The sequence below is a fragment of the Camelus ferus genome, chromosome 5 (assembly GCF_009834535.1).
Source record: "Camelus ferus isolate YT-003-E chromosome 5, BCGSAC_Cfer_1.0, whole genome shotgun sequence".
NCBI classification, from domain to species: domain Eukaryota; kingdom Metazoa; phylum Chordata; class Mammalia; order Artiodactyla; family Camelidae; genus Camelus; species Camelus ferus.
Genome location: NC_045700.1, coordinates 73,056,570 through 73,077,037, shown reverse-complemented (window position 1 = coordinate 73,077,037; position 20,468 = coordinate 73,056,570). Strand labels below are relative to the sequence as shown.

The following is a 20,468-nucleotide window of genomic DNA, read 5'->3' as shown; positions in this document are numbered from 1 at the left end:
TGTACAAAGCTTTAGTATGCCTTTCTTTTGTGGTAAAATGTATATAACATAAAGTTTACCATCTTAATGATTTTTAAATGTACAGTTCCATGGAGTTAGGTATGTTTACATTTTTGTGCTGCTTTTTTCTTTAAAGTACTTTTTTCCTAAAATTATTATATTGAAACAATTCATTATTTAGACCCAAAGCTGCCCTTGCATTGAATAAGCAGAGTTCTTTCTGGGGTTTATCAGTGTGTTCTGATGAAAAATGATTTTGTCTGTTGAGTTATGTTAAGGAACTTGCAGCATATCCAGCCTTGTTGGGCTCAGAGAGCAAATGTCAATGGGAACTTGTGGAAACAAGTTTATTAGTTTGATTTATGTGAACAGTTTTCCCAATCTGAGCTTAATAAAACATGTTTAGGGTGCTATAAAGTTTTTACTGTTGTGTGGGAATCTCATGTACTCATGACTGGTATCCTATTCCTAGTAGTGGGTAAGCAACAATGTTGTAGAAAATAATGAAAAATTTAAAAAAAAACTAGACCAACATTTGTCCATTTTCCTTAGTATTTTGAAATTATTCTAAGATTGGACATCAACTCTTACATTATGAGATTAGATAGAAATTATCTTTATGATATGACTATATTAGAAACAGTGTTCATAGGCAAATCAATGTCTTGTTTGATAGAAGACTAAAACATGTTTCTATTGCTTTGCTAGTTTATGAGCCTCTTCTTGATTCTGATGATTAAATCTTTTTTATATGAAGTATTGATTAAGAAGACAGTAGATCCAAAAGGTAAAGTATTATGTGGAAATGTTCAGAGACTATATAAACGTAGTTTGGTTTAGTTATTATTTAACTTGTTTAAATTTAATCCCTTTTTGTGAAATGACAATTTTAAAACTTAAACATAAAATGTTAGGATATAGAGAGAATTGAGCTCAATGCCTGACTAAGTTTTGGACCCCACTAGAATATAAGGCTAAGCTTTAATTTAGGGGATAGAGGCATTACAGTGTGCTGTTTATCAAAATAAATTCAAACTTTTTTTTTGGTCAGCTGTTCTAGGAGAAACTCTGAGGGGAGTTGGTACTTTAGTCTCTTCCCTTCATTCTAGAGTCAGGAAATGTATCTTTGAAGTAAATGTCAAATTCTCATACTGTACAATAATCTTTGTATAATATGTCCTTACAGTCATTGGAGTTATATAGATAACTGCAATGGATTTGCCCATATCTCATCATCAATTTTTTGTATTTATCAACAGGAAGATCTACAACTAGTACTTCAGCTTTTCTCAGTTGGGGCTACCCCCGTCTCTGTATCAGAACGATTCTCTTTCCCCACCACCAATCTGCCAAGATCTTCTTCAGGGAACTACAGAGGGTGTGCAGCTCAGCAAAGAGGCCAGGGTGGTGAAGAAGATCAGGAGATTTGGAATCCCTCATCTTCCTGTCCACTCTAACACAGTTTCCAGCTCCCCTCCTCCCAGCTTTTCAGAGCTAATGCATAGCATGTTCATTGAAAGAACAGACCTAGAGAAATATCAGAGTCCTGAAACTTTTCCAGCATATTTTGAATATAAATAATCTTGGCTCTTGTCAACTGTAGACAAGCTAATTGTTCACATGTGCTATGACCTTTTTTTTTTTTTTTTTTTTGGCTCTTTTGAGGGCTTATAATAACTTTGGATTTTGTCTTCTGTGAGATGACAACTTAAGATCATATCTTTTCCACTAGTTCCAAGTTTTAAGCCATTTTAATAATTAGTAAATTCAAGGGAAGAAATAGGCATTTTGAGGCAGGTGGATTCTTTTGTGGGGTAAGATATAAAACATCTGTCTCTTGAAGACTTATCTAAGTAGGAGAGAAAGTCTTGATTTAAGGAAATATCACCACAAAGAAGAGAGGCTCATAAAGGACCGCTATCCTGACAGCAGTAGTTTTGTTCTCATAAACAGGGGCTCAGGTCTGGAGTGGCTCACTAGACCACGAAGAGGGGGGTATGATAGCATGTGTGGTACAGGAACCTTACACATGCTTTAAGAGGAACACCGATTTCCCATTTAAGCTTTGTTAGGAACCATTAGTGGTTTTATAACTCTGTTGACAATAATCTTATTTGGAACATGATCTGTTTATATAAAAATAACTTTTAATGTGAAAGCTCTCATTAGCTTAAAAGTCTAGTGAAATGGTATCTTTAAAATCTGAGTCACAGTCTCATTTGCCATCACAATTCACAGTTTCCTTCAGTATTTTACTTGGTAGATTAATCCCATCTCAGCAGTGCCATTAGGTGCCTGCCTTGATGGTGTGGAAAAATACACACAGACATCTGATATTTCTGAGCATGTAGGCTGTGACGAATTTAAATGTGTTTAATAGTGCATCTGCATATAAATAACTGAAGATTTATGGTTGTTTTTTAATTTAATGATGAGGAAATTGACCACTGTGGGATAATTAAAAATAACAACTCTCTGGAAAAGCAGGAGCTAAGTTCTTAAATGCCAAGGCACCAAGAAGCGCTATCCTCTAATCTAAATTGAGTAATTTATATCTTTGTCACTTGAAGATCAGATATATGAGTTAATGAATCATCCCACCACCATCCCATAACTAAAGCAAATTTTGTTTCTTTTTCGCAGGCAAGGTTTTAGTCAATTGAATAATAAATCATCCTGCCCTTTTCTGAATCACAGGCTAGAGAGGCTCTTACAGGCAAGACCACGACTGAATAAGGCCCTAAAAGAGAGATTCTATCTTGTTCTAAAAGAATGCCAATGAAGGAGACGGCCTAGGCTACTTTGGCTACGTTTTTCAGTGCTTAAAAAAGTAATATCATATGGCATTTAAAAAACATTTTTGGTTTATCACTGCAGATTTGCCTTAAATGCTCAGAAGTCAGGAGTGAATCAACTTCTGCGTAACCCCCAGTATCCTGGCCAGTGCCTCCTGATGGTCCTACAGTGACCAGTTGCACGAGGAAGTGTTTCTCTCCCTTCAAAAAGAATAACCTTATAAGCACTTACAGCTTAAATAAAATATTCATGAACATTTCTTCTTTTGAGTCTCATGGTAACACTATTATACATAATGATTATTGGTTCCCACTTAAAAGCAGAAATTAAGATTGAGAGGCTAAGTGACTTATCCAAGGTCATATATCTAGGGAGTGGAATAAATACCAATTTGAGGCTAGTTATTTCTGCCATAAGGACAATGGCTGTCTATACTTGGCTGCCTCTTTGATATGCTTTATAAAATTGGGCACTGTCAACATGGATTAAGGTACTTTGGGGAAATGTGTTCCTGGGAACAGTATATGAATTGATCATGTGTTTGGGAGCATTGTTAATTTGAGTCTGTGGTCTGAATAGAGGAACGTATAAAGAAAAATCCAGTCTTAAGTGGCATTGGTCAGGTATTCAGTGTAAAGGAATTGAGAGTGACAGACATAGTGGAAGGTCCAGGACTAAGATGAAATAGATCATCTTATAATTATGAGTATTCAAAAAAAAAAATAAAGGCAACCTATGTTAATGTAATAATGATAAAAAAGAATATTCAGAGGACTGGACATGAAATTTAGGAAAGACAATAGGTGAGAAGGCCTAGACACACCCAAGAAGGAAATAGCCACAAGAAATAATTAGCCTGCTTAAAATGCACTAATCTGCACAGATGAAGTTTGGTGTCCCGTTGGCACTGTTCAGGGACTGGTGAAATGGGCTGAGGAGACTAGAATTCTGTGAGACTAAGATTCAAAGACACTTACAGAAACGTGTGCAAGGCAAGGTGCAGATGCTCCCTGTGACATCTTATGGAAAAAGGCTTTGAGATTTAATTTACGTTGGAAGAACCTCAACAGTTAGTGGAGCCATTCACATTTCTGTTTAGTTCTCAGCAGTGACTGCAAATAGCATTATACTGAAAAGCAGATGTGAAGTCTCAATATTCATTTAAATTGTTTACCTCAGTCTGAAAATTTGCTCAGGTGAGAGTCATTTGTCTATTGCCAGCTCTCAATGTGACTTTCAAGATGCCTTTACTCTTCAAAATAGTTTGAGGAAAAAAAGTGATTTTTCAGTTACTCTATATTGTAAGCCTTTTTTGATGTAGTGTACATTAAGGTAAAAATCTTTTATTTGAAATAGAAGTATAAAACCTAAACTGTTGCAAAGCGTAAATGAGGAACACTTTTAAAGAAATCCAGCTTTTTGTTTTCATGTATCTATAGGACTTGAGCTAGGTTATCAAAGTACCAATAGGTAGAGGTTCTTAGCTAATCTGATTTAATGAACAAATAAGAGTGATTTGCAGTTAATTTAATACTTGATTGTATTTCAGAGAGCACACAGGCATTGGAAAAATAAGTTTTTTCTCAACCGAATAATATGAATTTTCTCAGCAATTTCTCTTTTCCGCAACAGTGCAAAGGCAAATTTTAGGCTAGCTCCTGTCCCAATCATCATCATATCTGAATGGAGTCTGAGGAGTTCATAGAGTGCTACTGAATTTGTTTATTTGCTAAAGGAAATTGATGCATTATCTTCAAATTGTTTTACAGGATCCTTCAAACCAAAAATGTGGTGGAAGAAAGAAAACTGTGTCCTTTAGCAGCATGCCGTCAGAAAAGAAGATCAGCAGCGCGAGCGACTGCATCAGCTTCATGCAGGCTGGCTGTGAGCTGAAGAAGGTTCGGCCCAACTCTCGCATTTACAACCGTTTTTTTACTCTGGACACAGACCTCCAGGCTCTTCGCTGGGAACCTTCCAAGAAAGACCTTGAGAAAGCTAAGCTTGATATTTCTGCCATTAAAGAGATCCGGCTGGGGAAGAACACGGAAACGTTTAGAAACAATGGCCTTGCTGACCAGATTTGTGAGGACTGTGCCTTTTCCATACTCCACGGGGAAAACTACGAGTCTCTGGACCTGGTTGCCAATTCAGCGGATGTAGCAAACATCTGGGTGTCAGGGTTACGGTATCTGGTTTCTCGAAGTAAGCAACCCCACGATTTTATGGAGGGCAACCAGAGCACCCCAAGGTTCATGTGGTTGAAAACCGTGTTTGAAGCAGCAGATATTGATGGGAATGGGATTATGTTGGAAGACACCTCCGTAGAATTAATAAAACAACTCAACCCTACCCTGAAGGAATCCAAGATCAGGTTAAAATTTAAAGAAATCCAGAAGAGCAAAGAAAAACTGACCACCCGAGTGACAGAAGAGGAGTTTTGTGAAGCTTTTTGTGAACTTTGCACCAGGCCAGAAGTGTACTTCTTGCTTGTACAGATATCTAAAAACAAAGAGTATTTGGACGCCAATGATCTAATGCTCTTTTTAGAAGCTGAGCAAGGAGTCACCCATATCACAGAGAACATGTGTTTAGACATTATTCGGAGATATGAACTTTCTGAAGAGGGACGTCAGAAAGGGTTTCTTGCAATTGATGGCTTTACTCAGTATTTGTTGTCACCAGAATGTGACATTTTTGATCCTGAGCAAAAAAAGGTTGCCCAAGATATGACCCAGCCATTATCTCACTACTACATCAATGCCTCGCACAACACCTATCTCATAGAAGACCAGTTCAGGGGGCCAGCTGATATTAATGGGTATGTTAGAGCTTTGAAAATGGGCTGTCGAAGCATTGAACTTGATGTAAATGATGGCTCAGACAATGAACCAATCCTTTGTAATCGAAATAACATGACAACACATCTTTCCTTTCGAAGCGTCATAGAGGTAATAAATAAATTTGCCTTCGTGGCTTCCGAATACCCACTCATTCTTTGCTTGGGGAATCACTGCTCCCTAGCACAGCAGAAAGTAATGGTTCAACAGATGAGAAAGGTCTTTGGCAGTAAACTCTATACTGAAGCACCTTTGCCATCAGAATCCTACCTCCCATCACCAGAAAAATTAAAAAGAATGATCATTGTGAAAGGAAAGAAATTGCCTTCCGATCCAGATGTTTTAGAAGGAGAGGTAACGGACGAAGATGAAGAAGCTGAAATGTCTCGAAGGATGTCGGTAGATTACAACGGTGAGCAGAAACAAATCTGGCTGTGCAGGGAGCTCTCTGACTTGGTGTCTATCTGTAAATCTGTGCAGTACAGGGATTTCGAACTGTCTATGAAAAGCCAAAACTATTGGGAAATTTGTTCATTTAGTGAAACAGAGGCTAGCCGAATTGCAAATGAATACCCGGAGGATTTTGTAAATTATAATAAGAAGTTCTTATCACGAGTCTATCCAAGCGCCATGAGAATCGATTCCAGTAACTTGAATCCACAGGACTTTTGGAATTGTGGCTGTCAGATTGTGGCAATGAATTTTCAGACTCCGGGACCAATGATGGACCTTCACACGGGCTGGTTTCTTCAGAATGGAGGCTGTGGTTATGTCCTAAGGCCATCTATCATGCGAGATGAAGTTTCTTACTTCAGTGCAAATACAAAGGGCATTGTACCCGGGGTGTCTCCTCTAGTTCTTCATATTAAGATCATCAGTGGTCAGAACTTCCCAAAGCCCAAGGGAGCTTGTGCCAAAGGGGATGTCATAGATCCCTACGTGTGTATAGAGATACATGGAATTCCAGCAGACTGTTCGGAACAAAGAACTAAAACTGTACAACAAAACAGTGATAATCCTATTTTTGATGAAACATTTGAGTTTCAAGTGAACCTACCTGAGCTGGCCATGATCCGTTTTGTTGTTCTGGATGACGACTACATTGGGGATGAGTTTATAGGGCAGTACACCATACCGTTTGAATGTTTGCAGCCTGGGTATCGGCATGTTCCCCTCCGCTCCTTTGTGGGTGACATCATGGAGCACGTAACTCTTTTTGTCCACATAGCAATAACTAATAGAAGTGGAGGAGGAAAGCCACAGAAGCGCAGCCTTTCAGTGAGAATGGGGAAGAAAGTTCGGGAATATACTATGCTCAGGAATATTGGTCTTAAAACCATAGATGACATCTTTAAGATAGCAGTTCATCCCTTACGAGAAGCCATAGATATGAGAGAAAATATGCAGGTAGGAAAAATATACTGTTCTCCCCTACCCCTGCTTCTCCTGACCCCTCTCTCAGCAGTGAACATTGTTTTTCACTAATGATCTGATTCCTCAGAAAATGATAAGGAAGGATGTGCAAACCCATGTACTGCTGAACTAAGTTCAGTATTGCTTGTGATGAAGCAGATATATTTTATGCTTCTAATTGTGGATGCTGTGTTAAATTTGGCCTGAACAAAGCCAGTTAATGGAGTATCAGTGTAGCAAAATGCTTTATATACCCGTTAAATATCTCTAATACATAACCAAATTGATATATGGGAATGTGTACATAGAATATAAAATTATTATATGTGTATGTAATATACAAAACTTTATATATACAAACACATGCATACTAATTGTAAGTATATATGTAAAATATTCATGGATAAGAACATAGAAGGGAATTTGAAGTCATATAAAACAAATGTTATGCCTGTTAGATTATTTAGTTGTTTAAATGTATAACAACAATAATAAATTACTCCCCACAAGAGCAAACAAAACTAATCAACAAACAAAATTCAACACTTGAACTTGTTGAAAACTATTTAGTCTTCTAGAACTGAGGTTTAATTGAAAGGACATGGATTCTGGATTAAACTCTATCCCTGTGTGATCTTGAGCAAATTATTTCAGATCTCTGATCATCAGTTGTCTCCTCATAAGGTAAGAAAAATAACAATACTTACATCACAGGACTATTATGAGAATTAAATGAGAGTGTAAGTAAATTACCCAGCTTCGACATACGGGAATTCAGTGTTGTTTTCCTTCCCTTCATTAATGCTTGTAATCAGAGATGGCTGCAAACTTCTTTTTTCTGTGCTACTTATATGCTTATTCTGGGCTCATGTTACTGAGACGCCGCCAAACAACAAATGCTTACTAAGTTCCTGCAATGTGCAAGGAAGTGTTGTTTGACAGAAGTGGCAGTGGTCTATGTATCAGAGCAAAACAGGAGAGGAATATTTTTCAAAGCAATTTATTTGCTCCTTTAGCTAACATTTTTATAGTAACCTTCACCAAAAATCCCTACATTCAAAATAGAAAATAAGATTGAAGAAGTTGAGTAATATTTCCCAAATATTGCATTTAATAGATAGGAAAGTTGAACTTTAAGTCCAGAATTACCTGCCACCAAAACCCAATGATCATTCATGGTTGTTAGTCATGTGATGTCAAATGCCAAACCACGACTTGGTAAAAACTTTATTTTTACATTATTTCGCTGAGAAATTCTGAGATAGGCTTAAAATCAATTTTAAATCACCAAAATATGGGGAAATAAACCACATACAAACACTTAGATTGTAAGCATATAACTTGAGGTGGGTTGCCTTATCCACTATCTTAAAAATAGGCTACAAATATTAGCATTATCTACCTGACTTTTTGTGACGTAATTCTACAACTAGTATGAATCCATGTGTTAAATTAGTGGCAAGTTGTTTCTACATCTAAATTTATATGTTCGAAGTAGATTCTATATAGTTTTATGTAATTCTTGAACTATATCCTTTGCATATATTATGTGTTTAAAATACATATTAGGGAGAGTTTGTGATGGATAAACTTTTTCCATTTAGTACTGATAACTTCTCCCACCTCAACGTATCTTTTTGGTTAAGGATTATTTGGTGCCTAATTAGTAGAAAAATGAATACCATCATTGTCACTAAATTCATCAGACACACATTAGGTTAGGTACACTGTTAATAGGCATAATTCCTACTTCAAGTGAAATTTTTTAAACGCCTGTCACATGGACAAATGTAGCTTTACATGAAATATGTTTTGTTATGTGTGTATCAGGTGCATTTCTAGTGGAATGATAAAGGAACACCACTGATGGTTTCGTTAAGTCAAAAGGGTACTGAGTAATAGTAGGCTGCTACCTTGAGGGGAGAAGCTCAAAGGAGATGCACTCCAATGCGCCACCACTGACGTATTTTCTGCTCATTGTGATACATATTAAACAAGATATTTATGACCAGCCAATGTTAATTTCTCTGATTCTTCCAGAATATTTCAGATTTCCAGAATATTCCAAAGCCATGCTTTGAAAAGCACTGTGTAGCCTTGGGTTGTAATCTGCTTTACTTTGTGGCATATTTGTGCAGCTGCTAACAGTTGAGAAAGGTGAAGTGTAATTTTGAATTAGCTCTGTGTGTGATCTCCATGAGTAGCACACCGTTTTTAGTTGGTTATAATCCAGTTTGCTTCAAAGTACATATGTATTCAAGGGTATTCTTTTAATGAATATACTTTGGTGTAAACCTGGAAGCACTGGGGGTGATGTGTCATGTGGTCAGAAGTGTAATTCCATGTTTTCTTCCCCACAGAACACCATAGTGTCTGTTAAGGAACTGTGTGGACTTCCTCCAATTGCCAGTCTGAAGCAGTGCCTGTTGACCCTGTCCTCCCGGCTCATCACCAGTGACAGTACTCCCTCAGTCTCTCTTGTGATGAAAGACAACTTTCCTTATCTGGAGCCTCTGGGGGCAATTCCAGATGTGCAGAAAAAGATGCTGGCTGCTTATGATCTGGTAGGAAATTGTGACTCTGTTTCTTGTCTGTGTGGGGAGGAAGTCATATGGCAGGGGCTCTTTTGTGGCACTCTAGTGAGTAACCTGAAGTGACTGCCTTTGAAACCTAGATTGTGGGTGACAGGTCGAGCTGACACATTTAGCCTCCCCTAAGCTGCAGTGGAGACCTTTGAGGCAGTGCTTTGAACCCAGAGCTCCACAGATTAAAAATGGAAAATCTCTGCTTTAGCAAAGAATGATGCTCGATTAAGTCCTCAAAAGTATACACAATTTATCATTATCTAAATGACTTTAGCCTGTAATTCAACCATTTAATTGCATACTTATAGGAAGTAAAATTATGTCTCAGTATTGCCTTATGATGGTTGAGACAAAATATTTCTCTGGAATTTGTATTTCTAAGCTAATACTGTTACCCGATTTTTCCAAATATATAATGGAATTTAAGTAGCAACTGAATTTAAGAATAATTATATTTTTGTATCCCCTAATTCCATTAAAAAAATTAGGACCAAATGGAAAACTGGGAAAATTTGTGACATGTATGCCAAATAAAGTGTAAATAACCTTAAAATAGAAAAGAGTACTTTAAAAAAAAAAGAACATAAATACAAAACAGAAACAGACTCAGACATAGAATACAAACTTGTGGTTGCCAAGGGAGCTGGGAGTGGGAAGGGACAGACTGGGATTTCAAAACTTGTAGATACTGACAGGCATATGTAGAATAGATAAACAAGATTATAATGTATAGCACAGGGAAATAAGTACAAGATCTTGTGGTAACTCACAGCAAAAAAAAAAAAATGTGACAATGAATATATGTAAGTTCATGTATAACTGGAAACTTGTGCTCTACACTAGAATTTGACACAACATTGTAAAATGACTATAACTCAATAAAAAATGTTAAAAAAAAAAAAAAGAGTACTTAAAATGAATAAGAAGAAATTTGGGGAAAATCTTACATCAATCAGGATTAAGTTCAGCTTTGTGAAACTAAAAATGCGTACCAATCATGGCTTAAAAATACGGTTTTATTTTATAACATAAAAATCTGGAGACCAACCATGCAGGGTGTCACTTCTGTAAAATTCTTAGGAACCTAGTCTTCCTCTAGCTTTCTGCTCCACCATCTCTAGACCATACTCATGGTTCAAAATGGCTACTGAAGCTCCAACCATAATAAATGCATCTGGAATGATAAAGAAGAAAAAGAGGGCATTACCTTTCCCTTAAGGACATTACTCAGAAAAAGCATAGACCACATTTGCTTATATTTCATCAACCTGGAGTTGACACATAGACACTCTTATCTGCAAACGAGAATGGGAAATGTCTTTATTTTAAGGGGTTATGCTCAACTAAAAGTCATCTCCTCTGTTACTAAGAAATAGCGGGAGAATATATATTAGGGGACAACAAATAGTCTTTGCTTCTCAGGTGAACAGGCAATTTATGTGTCTCCACCCACTAAAAAGCAATGAAAATGTTAAAACATAGTTAATCTTAAAATAAGTTTTTAAGTAAAGACATTAAAGAAATATAGGGAGATACTTTCCCTTTCCATCAAATTAGTATTTTTTCTTTTTAAAAATGGTGCCTCTGATAAAGAATTTAAGGAAATGGATACTCTTATCCATCTACTTCTAGTGGGAAAATAAATTGATATAATTTGGGGGGAAGAATTTGGCAATATAATTTGAAATGTTTGTCCCATTTGACCCCTTTATTTCCTTTCCAGGGGCTCATTCTAAGCCAATAGATATGTACATAAACATTTATGGTTAATAATGTCAACATAGAGGGATAAGTTACATTAAAATATCATAAGCCATATTATAGACTCCTCTGAAACCATTAAAATTGTGTATTAAAAGAATAATGATGTGGAGAACTCCTTATAATATGTTTTGTGAAAAAGATTGGTTACAAAAAATACGTTATAGCATTTATATGTGTACACATCTAAAATGCTAGCAGTATATTAATACTGATTATTTTTGGATAAGGAGAGTGAGTTTTATTTTCTTGCATCTGCTTTTGTATATTTTTTCCATATTTGCCAAACTCTTTACAATGAACCAACCACTTTTCATAATTGAATAAAAATAAATGTTGAGAAAAAAAGAATAATATTTTATCATTTAAAACTAGAAGAGAGACATTGGGGATAAGTACCCTACACCAGAAAAGGAGAAAAAGCCCACAGAGTGTATTCTGCTCATGAATGATCATACCTCTTACAAACTGTACTTCATGGTTGCTGGGGAAGAAGTTTGCTTATTACCTAAATCTCATTTTTCATGAAATCAAATTTTTCATCATAATAGTAGGGACTGAAAGCTATTCAGTGAATAGGTATATTCTAAGGTGAAATTAGGGTACCTGTTGCCATAGAGACAGACAGTAGAAATCGCTTATTCCTCCAATTCCCTTTTAAGCTGAGAAAGAAAAATCACTCACTGAGAGGGGAGCCTAGTCCCCTGGAGCTGGCCTGAAATAAGCAAAAAAGCACCTGGCCTGTGGCTGGCTAATTTTCATTTTACATCCCCGAGTGTCCCATGGTGTTGGGACCACATCTGCTGGAGCCAAATCTGAACATCAGCCTGTTCTCATTTGTATTTTTAAAATGCAATTTCTAATTGCAGGCATAACGTGGTTTTCCAAAGCTTAAAATAAAAGGCTATAGTGGAAAGCAGAAATACTTGTAATGATATGTTCGTTTACAGTTCCCTATGGAAATGATTTTTCATTCTGGTAGGGAATTGGGTGTAAATATCCCTATACCCTAAATGGTAAATTTAGCAGACTGTGGACATGATCAAAAATACTATCAATGTCTCGTTGGTTATTTCTTTTAGAGGGTTGGTGGATAGGTGGATAGGGATCAGATACATGCCGTGATGATCTTGAAACGCCATTTTCACTTTAGAATTTGCATAGTATTGATTGGCATCTTTAATCCTCTTGGTGTATTAGTGTTATTTTAAAGAAGTCTTTTAAGGTACTCTGCAGATCCAGAGTGAAAATGTAAATCGCATCACATTATTTTCTTGCCTCCAGTGGCTTCCCATTAAAATAAAACTGAAACTTCTTACTGTGGCCTAGGGGGCCATTTATGACCTGGCCTTGCCTGCCTGTCTCACTTACTTCTCCCAGCCTCACCCCTATACACTCTCTTCTGCTCGCTCCAGTCAGCCACCTGGGCTTGCTTTCTTTCTTCAGACCCAGCTTGTTCCCATCTCTAGGCCATTTTACTCTTGGTTCTCTCTGCCTGGAATATTTTTCTCTTGCATATATAGTTGCTTCTTATCTCTTAATTCTTAGCTTTAATGTCCTATCATCAGAGAATTCTTCTCTTCTCTTACCTCTGTCTCCAACTGTCACTCTATCATGTAACCCTGTTTGATTTCCATCATTTTACTTAGCAGTATTGAAAAATATTTTGTCTGACTTTTGGTTTAATTTCTGTCCTTTTCCTTTACCCTCAGTTTGAATGTCCACTTCATGAGGGAAGAGAGTCTGTCTGCCCTGCTTACTACTGTTAACTCTAGCACCTAAAACACGGCTGTCACGTAGTATGTTATCAATTAAGATTAGTTGAATAAAATGTAAATAGATGTGTCTATTGTTGGTGAAAATAGTGTAGTTCTCATGCTGTCATTGAATGTGTTTTATGGTAAATCATTAAATCCTCAATCCCCAGTACCTCTGTTAAAAAAACAAAAACAAAAACCCAGTTGCCTCTCACCCCCTGCCAAAATAAATAAAATGAAATAAAATAAAAATTTAAAAAGTCAAATCCCCTTTGTTTTACTTCTATGATAATACCCTAGCCAAAATGTTCCCTGTCTTACATATACATATGAAAACTATAGAGTAAGGCAAAACTATGGAGACAGGAAAAAGATCAGTAGTTGCAAGGGGCTGGGGGCAGGATAGGGTGAGGATGGGATGAATAGGTGAAGCACAGGGCATTTTTAAGGCAGTGAAACTATGCTGCATACCAAAGCCTTAAATTATGGATTAGACCAGGTGGACTTGATATTTATAGAACATCCCATCAGAAAGCAGTGGAATACACGTTCTTTTCAAGTGCACCTGGAACCTCCTCCAGGCTAGATCACATACTGGGCCACAAAGCAAGCCTCAGTAAGTTTAAAAAGATTGAAATTATATCAAGCATCTTTTCTGACCACAATGCTATGAAATTAGAAATCAGCTATAAGAAATTTAGTTTTTACCTAATGACCTGAGATGGCCCTATTGCTTACCAAACACTAGCTAATTTAATATTTGGAAATATTTCCTCTGGAGGGTTTTAGAAATTCAGCCTTAAAAATCATTTTAATATTATTGTTGCAATTAAAATTCTATTGTAGCATCTGTGTTGGTGTCAAGAATCAAAAGCCAATTATAATAGAGTGGATTTATTTACATGGCATAATTTCAGGAGACCTCCAACCCCCATTCCGTATCTTAATTAAGACATATGTTTTCTACCTGCTCACTGATACTTAAAATTTCAAAACTACAGTCAATTCCTTGGGCTTACAACATTTTATCTCCTTTAAAATGCAAAAACATTTCAGTGAGTTATCCACTGATAACACATTGGGTTATCAGTAATTTGTACCTTTGGATGAGTTTAACAGATCCTGTCCTATAGGCAGGTTTTTACCTGGGGAAAGGGAGAGATCCTAATGACAGACTGTTCCCTGAGTCTGGGTAGGGGGGCGGTGAGGTTGCCCAAATAACCGTAATTTTACTTAAGAGCAGCCCTGTCTACCATCTCCCTAAGTGCTCTGAATAGAGACGTAGCTGTGTAAATGCCTGGCTGATGTTTAGGGCAACTGAAGCAGAGGTGATTTTCCTGATATCAAACATATGTCACAGCCAGAAGTGGGAAGTGACAGCTTCCAGGAAGCACTAAAGCAGACTGGGAACATTCTTAGTCAATAACACATACAGGAGAGCATACCCTAAAAATGGAAAGTCGGTACCTGCTCCCCAGGCTAAAGACACACAGAGGAGAGCTGTGTGGTCAGACTCCTTGTTGTGGTGCCATTTTAGTGGCCCTGTGAACATCAGGACAGTTTTTCAGAACTCCCAAAACCTTAATTTAAAATCAGACCACCGTTTCTAACTGACTTGTCCCCTTTTTTGTACTGTGTTTTTTGGGGTCATTTCTACTCCGGATTTTCACTTTCTTTAAGAAAATATCCACTAACATAGGTAATATAGTCATGGAGTCACTGCTACATCTTTTAAGGCTGTTAAAGTATAATTATGTTTTGCAAATAATAAGTAAGATTTTCTTTTCTTTCCTCTTCTTCTTCTTTTTTTAAAGATTAATCTGAATCTTGGGGTTGTTAAAAATAAAAATTAGTTACCAAAAGAGTTCCTTAGTGTTAGAGCCAGAAATGGGGATGTTTAATTTTATAAACATATTCTGAGTGCCTCCCATGTGCAAGCCTTTGTGTTAATGCTGTGGGAGGTGCAGCAGACCCTGTGCTCCAGTAGCTTCCAGTGAGGGCAGGCGAACCGGTAAGGTCCAAAGCAGGCCTGTGAGTCTATGATTGGTGATCTGCTTGTGTCCCTCATTGTTTAACACAAGGTTGTAATGGTGAGTTGATTACATTGGAAAATACTTTGCAATTTCAGTAGAACACTATCAAAATTTGTTTGGTTAGGTTTGACTTTTTCCCTTCTACAACAGTGTTTTCATGCATGCACATTTTACGTTATTTTCAAAACCCCTCTGTAGCCTCAGCCCTAAATTGTCACTTTAGTCACATTTTCCACATTTGATTACAAGACATCACCTATGTGTCTCAAGAACAACCAACAGAAATTTAATAAGCCAAAAACTGGGTTAATTTTTTAATTCCCTAGGTGTTCATTTGCCCTTTTCCAACTATTGTAGAAGATAACACCAAGCCAGTGATCCTCAATTCCTCCCTTTCTCTCTCTCCATATTAAGCCAATAAGGTCTTTTTATGTATAATTCAATATCACTGAGATCTCTTGCTTCTTTCCTCATTGTATTTCTCATGTGTATCCATTTCCTTACATTGACATAGCCAAGGTTCTCAGCAGGCTCTCTTCTCCTCCTACCTGAATTTTTCAGTGGGCTGACTAGTCCTCCATCTAGTCTCTACCTTTCTCTAATTCAACAATGGGAGTAACCATCATTGAATTTTGAATTTTAACTAGCCTTGCAAAGCATTTACCCAGTGCTGCCTAATTTTTTTTGCCACCCTAATTTCCCATTTCCTTCTGTCTGTACCCTCTCCTTCAGTCAAGCTGATTTATTTACCATGTACTTTTCATTCTCCACCCTTTGTATTTCTATTCTATACCACCTCGAATGACTTCTTAGCCTTAGTTCCTTCTCCATCCATCTAAGTCTGGCCTTTTGTTCTAACCTCTTGTAAAATTGACCTTAAGAAAAGATTCATATATGACATTGTTCATGACATTCAATGCATACCAACCATAAAACTTTGGTAGATTCTGTGCAGTTCAGAAATGAATAAACAGAGATAGGTATCAGCACAAATAGCCATAGGGTAAAGCATGACAGCTCTTTGGCTCAAGAGAGATGTAACTAAAATGAGATGGGATCATGTGTATTTGCTGCTTGCAGTACAACACTTTCTTGACTTATTATTTTGTCTATGTCTTTAGGCAATGATTAGTCAGCTCAACAAACAGATTTTGTACACCTGTTACTATGCAAATTGCTGCAGGAAAGAAATGATATGAAGCAATGGGAGGATTGGATTGAGAAATCCTGACGGGAAGGCAAGGTTTATACCTAAAAAGGGGAGGGGACAGAGACTCACAGTGTCCAAAGAGTGAACCAGACTGGTGTTTTATGTCCTGAGCTGGTTGGAGTCTAAGGACCTCGAGTCCTTATGATGGACTTTTCACAGTGACTTGTAATATAGACCCCCCCTGACTTCCTCTCTATGCTCAGTAAAATTTAATCTGCAAATAATTTTGAAAGACAAAATTGTCTGACTTTTGTATATTTTTTCTTTAGACACCTGAATTTTTACTTTCTTTTGTTCTCACCTGTCTAACTTTTTATGCATAGTCAAGAAGTATTGCCTAACACATTTGGTCCTTTTAAATATTTTAAATTAGCGTGAACACTTTTGGGTAGCTAGTGTTCTGAATATAGCATTCAGAGGTAGAATAGTTACAGGGAATTGAGACTGTAAAAAATAAACCCAAAACATTCTTCAAAGGTGACTTCTGTACTGAATCAGCATTAACATAAAAGTGAAAACTTTACTTTATGGTAAGAGCAATAGTACTTTCTGAACATAAAATGAAAGCAATCTAAAGAATATGATTCAAGGGTTATTTAATCTTTGACTTAGTTGTGTGATTTGCAGAGTAGTTGATTGTGCTAGGAATCTAGCAGAAAGAACTAATTGCTGTCTTTAATCACTCTTGCAGTGGAATCAATATACTGGTCAGTATGACAAGTAAGCCAAACATAATGTGTTGGATTAAATATATTCTCTTCTGTCAGTGTTATTACCAATGTATGTTGAGCCTCAGGATGGGAAAAAATTGTAGGTATGTCAACAGTTCCCCATTGCAGTTTTACTTATTGAAATCAGTTTCAATTGGAATTAGGTAAATTAAAAATATTCTTCTCCCATCACTCTCTCTCATTGTGACATTATGTGAAACTTTGTATTAGTTTGCATTTCAAAAAATATGTTCAGTTGTATAGTAATGAAACCCAGGAAAAAAAGAACAGCCCACTGGCAGTGCTCAACCAGAGCTGGTTGTTTAAAAAGATGTCATGGACCTAGTGCATTGAAACTCCTTTATTCTTGTGTGTGGCAATGTCTTCTGATACATTTTCTGTATATTGGGGGAACTAGCAGCATCTTGAGAATTTCCAGCACTTCCTTTTGGTACCAGAGTCCCAAGGTCACTGGATATTAGAGATGCATCAATGAGCAAGTATTTCAGGAGGGCTCTCCGTGGCACATTAACATGCATCCTCAAAGTTGGCTTTGCATTCCTGAATATTCAAGTTCTTGCAACTACTTTTAGTATAAGGCAGCGTGAGATAGTCAACTTGGCCTGAAAATTCTGAAGCAGGTTCATGAAGGTTAATCACCTGGTAATTTTATGAATGAACTAGATTTTAATCATAGTGGGATAAAAGTAAACATTTCTAATGATTACTCAACATATAGCTGACAACTGTATGTTGGAAACAGAAAAACTGGAGAAAAGAAAGGGTAAAATGATTCCTTTATGCAGAAAGCTGTTCACTGAAGTAGATCCTGTCACTATCATGAATGTGGGGACAAAGGTCCTTTGACCTGCTCTGTGCGAGTTCCCTTGTCCTGCACCATTATAAATCAGACTAGGAAATGTAACGCAGAGCTGATCCCAGGGCAGAGAATACTTCATCGCATACACCGTGGGCTTCTAGTAAGCCTGCAAATGTTCTAACCTTATGTGTGTTCCTGTTTCACCAAAAATTAGCAGTCTTACAGGATTGATTCTATTTAAAACTAAAAGATGCCTGTCTATCAACAGTGTTTTTTACCCACTTGATTTAAAATATTTAAGTAAATTAATAATTAAAGGAAATTATCTTCATTTTGGTTAGCACATATATTTCTAATATCAGATATTAAAATGTACCGAGTTTAATAAAATTCAAATCATATTTTAAACAATTTGAACAGATGAATCACTACAGAACTAAAAAGTAAAGCCCAGTGTTTGGATTAGAGGGAAGGTAGGAGATAGGTTAATTTTTTTCAGTCTTCTTAAGGGGAGAGAACAAAATAAGTCTAGAGCAGATTGGCTTTTTATTGACTCACATATTCTTGATTGCCTTTCCATATTTGATAACTCCATCCTTAAAAAACAGCAGATATAAGTAAGTACATTTCTTACTAGATTTCAAAAGAAGAGTATCTATATTGGTTAATGTGTGTTACAAATTAGACCTGGAGGGAGAAATAACCACAACAAAAATGTATTTTCATGATGTTTTACTTAGTAAATTCTAATGGATAAAATGTTTACTATCAACTTGCATTTGCAATAGGAAGTCTACACTTCAGTATAATATTAGCATTGAAGAACAGTTTATAAGGTCTGCTCCTCAAGAAAGCCTGAGTTCTAGTCTAAACTATTTCAGTAACTAGCTGTGTGGCATAAGGCAAGTCAATTTGGGGCTGAGGTTTTTCATCCGTAAAATGGGGTTTTCCATGATAGATGGTCCTTATGGTGACTTCTAGATATAAAATTCTGTGATTCTAAGAATTTAGATAAAATTCAGGAGAACACTGGAATCTATGGAAGGTTTGTGAGTCATGATATGATGAAATCTTATCTTTTCAGTACCATTAAATAATTACATTGACTCTGCAATGATTCTAGGCAGTTAGTCAAATTCCCTATTTAGCTGGAAAGACTTTTTTTCACACAGGTTAGACAATTTAATCCATCTTTGAGTAAAAGCATTACTGCCCCCTACAATAAAGTTTTTGTCTTAAATAAATTATTTTGATCTTAACTGACAACTTTACACACCCCTGTTCAGGACACATCTAATGCTTAAAGTAATGCCAACCTTTATCTGGGTTAAGTCCTCTATTCTGTTAGATTCAAAGCTTTGGCAAGGAAATAAGATCCATTAGGGGATAGTCATGTGACAGAACCGAAGAAAAGCTCTTTGTATTACTACAACAGCAAAGGCACCTGGGAGCTCAGGCTGAGACATCAGATATGGCAATCAGGCTACTGCCAGATTCTATTGATCGATCGAATCAATCCCGCCTCGGCTGGCTGGCTAAGAGTACTGACTCCCAACTGGGCGATTATCTGAGGACATGCTCTCACCTTCTCTCCTTGGCTTTAGCATGTTACATTTCATTTCTGTCGGAATAGGCAAAGACCTAGGAAGGAGGTGAAACTCAAATCAACCATTTTTCTCCTAACAACTTAGATCAATTACTTAGCTGAGGGGAAAGGTTGAAATTGTTGATTTAAATGTGGTTTGGAATTGTTGGTACATTTCAGCCATTCATCTTACTTGTTTTCTCTACAACTACTAATAATTGAAAGTTAATTTCAGAAAATAGAATAAAATTGTTCTCCTAAATACAATGGAAGCTGTTATCATAGAGGAGCCAATGTTCTTATGAGAAAGTTTATATGAGCAATGATTTTAAGTTCTGAGAATATTAATGATGAGGTGTTTTGGAGTAAAAATTATGACTTTTATTACTAAAAGTGTTTAGGTTATCCTCTAAAAATCTCAAAAGGATGCTTTTCTACGTTGAAGATTAAATCACACTTGATTATCTATGAAGTAACCTGTTAGACAACAGGGAAAAAACAAACTTCTTACACTACGGGTTTAACAAATGTTTACATGGGGGATTTTGAAGAGAACTTAAATCATAGGCTTTTATTGCATGTTTTGGTCCTGAATTTATTTTGCCTCAAATAAGTAACACAGTTTTAAAATTTATTTTCTGAACTTGATTGTTATATTGTCTATAGGTATAATCCTATTAAAAGCTTTATGTTTGTTTTTCAGTACTCAATTTAAAAGGGAATTAAGAACACATAAGATTATAGAAAAATAGAGAACCCGGGAAAAGACTAGAGACAAAAAGAGAGGTTAGAATTCAAAAAAGACAATTAAGTTTGAGAAGTGATCAATAATAAATAAAATGTTTTATTGTGTGTACATGTGTAGGTAATCAATCCATAGAAGAAATAAGTATCACAAAGTAAGATAAGGAAAATGTGATTGTATAAATGGATGGATGAATGTGGGGATATGAAGGTGATC

At 36.5% G+C, this 20,468-nt stretch overlaps 1 protein-coding gene across 1 annotated transcript in view; it reads left to right on the top strand.

Annotated features, from left to right (window-relative positions):
* The window catches only part of PLCL1 (phospholipase C like 1 (inactive)), a 301,427-nt gene that overhangs the window by 235,570 nt on the left and 45,389 nt on the right, over positions 1-20,468 (top strand). Inside the window, exons 3-4 of the mRNA XM_032480117.1 lie at positions 4,566-7,040; positions 9,407-9,610. Of these exons, the coding sequence (XP_032336008.1) occupies positions 4,566-7,040; positions 9,407-9,610 (2,679 nt within the window). The remainder of the gene's footprint in view (positions 1-4,565; positions 7,041-9,406; positions 9,611-20,468) is intronic.